Source organism: Myotis davidii, unplaced genomic scaffold (assembly GCF_000327345.1).
Source record: "Myotis davidii unplaced genomic scaffold, ASM32734v1 scaffold523, whole genome shotgun sequence".
NCBI classification, from domain to species: Eukaryota; Metazoa; Chordata; class Mammalia; order Chiroptera; family Vespertilionidae; genus Myotis; species Myotis davidii.
In genome coordinates this window covers 2,391,611-2,394,031 of record NW_006295054.1, presented here as the reverse complement: position 1 = coordinate 2,394,031, position 2,421 = coordinate 2,391,611, and the positions used below count along the sequence as shown (strand labels likewise).

The 2,421-nt window shown below is 40.4% G+C and overlaps 1 protein-coding gene across 7 annotated transcripts in view; it reads left to right on the top strand.

The window, feature by feature from the left end:
* The window catches only part of GRIP1 (glutamate receptor interacting protein 1), a 441,012-nt gene that overhangs the window by 372,012 nt on the left and 66,579 nt on the right, over window positions 1–2,421 (top strand). For all 7 annotated transcript variants that reach the window (XM_006769627.2, XM_015567756.1, XM_006769628.2 and 4 more), the window contains one exon: window positions 1,379–1,459. In XM_006769627.2, coding sequence (XP_006769690.1) covers window positions 1,379–1,459 — 81 coding nt within the window. The remainder of the gene's footprint in view (window positions 1–1,378; window positions 1,460–2,421) is intronic.

Sequence of the window (2,421 nt, the reverse complement as noted above, 5' to 3'; positions counted from 1 at the left end):
CCTTCAGCAAAAGCAAGCAGTAAAAGCCATTTAGCTCAGCCATCCCACAGTCTTCCCTTTATTCTAATGTTTCCCTCCCTTCTTGCCACCCCTTCCCAAAACCTTCAGGAAACAATTATAGTCATTAGCAATTTAGGGTGAATAGATGTTATCTCTTCAAAGGATATTTCCATTGTAAACTTATAAAGGTCTCCCAGGCTGTTAAAGGAATTTTAAGAACATATTTAGGAATATGTAGCAATTCTTTCCTTTCTAAAATATTAGTCAGATCCTGGTAAAATCAACTTAGTTCCATCCAAAGTTGAGATTCAACCAGCGCTCACTCGTTCTCTCTGTTACTATAGTTTCAGCTTCCTTCTATACCAGGTGGCCAGTCTCAGAGCCGACCTTCACCCTGTCCCAGTGTCACTCTCCGGCTCCTCTCTGGGACCGTCTGGAGCTCCACAGGATCCAGAAACTAAAGGGTCAACTTTGGTGCACCTGGGCCTCCCTGGCCACTGTGTTCCCAGCTGTACTCAGCATCCAGTCTGACTGGTTATGGGCAACCATCCTGGTTGTGAAAAGTTTTGAATATCACTCCTGCTTCTACCTCTTTAGGTGTACTTTTCATTGTTTATCGACTCTCCCTTTCTCTCTGAAATATATATATATATATATGTACACAGAGAGAGAGAGAGAGAGAGAGAGAGAGAGAGAGAGGAAAGAATCAACTAATACCTTCATAATAAGCAGAACAAAAATTGATGGTTCTCTTTCCTCCCTCCCTTACTGCCACTCTCCCTCTCTCTTTCTCGTTACAAATTAAGGCACCTTCCCCTCCTCCCAAGTCAACAACCATCACACCAAATTGAAAACTTTCCTAAAATGTTTTCCCCCTAGTACCTTCAAACAAGGGTTGAAAAAATGAATTGTTGAATAGTAAACTCTGGGAAAATATGGTTAGGGGAGAAAAGAATATGTAACTAGGTTTGAGGTTCTTAAACTTTATTATGCCTAACAGTCACCTGAAGAAAGTATTTAAAATGCAGATTTCTAGGCTTCTTCTTCAGACATTCTGCTTCTATAGACCTGGGATGGTACAGACATCTGTATTTTTAACTTGCATCCCAAGTCAATCTGATGCCCATGTTCCCTGAATGACACTGAAGAAACAATGACCTTGACTGCTGCTGTGAATTATGCACGGTGGCTGTGGATAGGACATGTATTCTTCACCAGGAGCTTAGGGTTCCAGGATTTTACAGGCACTCACCTTTCTTCAGTTGTACAGCTTTAACTACAGGGGATTCTGATGCAAGTTTCCTGGTGCATTTTCATTGATTGGCGCTCCCTTCTTGCCGACCTTCTGTAAACACTCTTCTTTGTTTTGAAATTACAGAGTCTGTCATCCCGAGTAGTGGAACATTTCATGTAAAGCTCCCTAAAAAGCACAACGTGGAACTTGGAATAACCATAAGTTGTAAGTAGAAGTGATTTCTTTTAAAATGTGGTCGCTAAAAATTACATTAGAAAATTGTGTTGTCAAATGGTTTACAGGCATGGCAAACGTTTTAAGTGTCATTGACAAGTTTCTACATAATGATACAAAAATGTGGAGCCAATCCCTCCTCCAACACTTACAAGCTTTGTCAATGGGGCAAGTTGCTGTAATACTCTCCAATCTTATGTTTCTTCATCTGTAAGATGGAAATGATATCTACAAAATATAGAGTTATATTAAATAAAATAACACATTTATATACCTAGTGTGGTCCCTGGCAAGTAATAAGTGCTCAATAAATGTGTCTCTTACCACCCTCCATTAATAACTAGATGAGCATATAAATACATATAGGTTCTCTACATTTCAATACATTATGGATTTAGTTTTCACAGTCATCTATTTAACTAACAAAAATTACATTTATTTACTTTTAAAACCATTTTCCCATCTGGTCACTGCATCTAAAATCTATTTTTTAATATATTTTATTGATTTTTCACAGAGAGGAAGGGAGAGGGATAGAGAGATAGAAACATTGATGAGAGAGAAACATCAATCAGCTGCCTCCTGCACACCCCAAACTGGGGATGTGCCCGCAACCAAGGTACATGCCCTTGACCGGAATCGACCCTGGGACCTTTCAGTCCACAGGCTGACGCTCTATCCACTGAGCCCAACCGGTTAGGGCTAAAATCTATTTTGCAAGACTAAAACAGTGTTTACTTTAGTAACTTCCTGAACTCCTCCATGATACAAGGTGTCTGAGTAACCAAATCACAAAGAAAAAATAAAACATAGCCCAGACAGCATGGCTCAGTGGTTGAGCATTGACCTATGAACCGAGAAGTCGGGGTTTGATTTCCGCTCAAGGCACATGCCTGGGTTGTGGGCTCCATCCCCAGTGTGGGGTATTTAGGAGGTAGTCGGTCAATGATTCA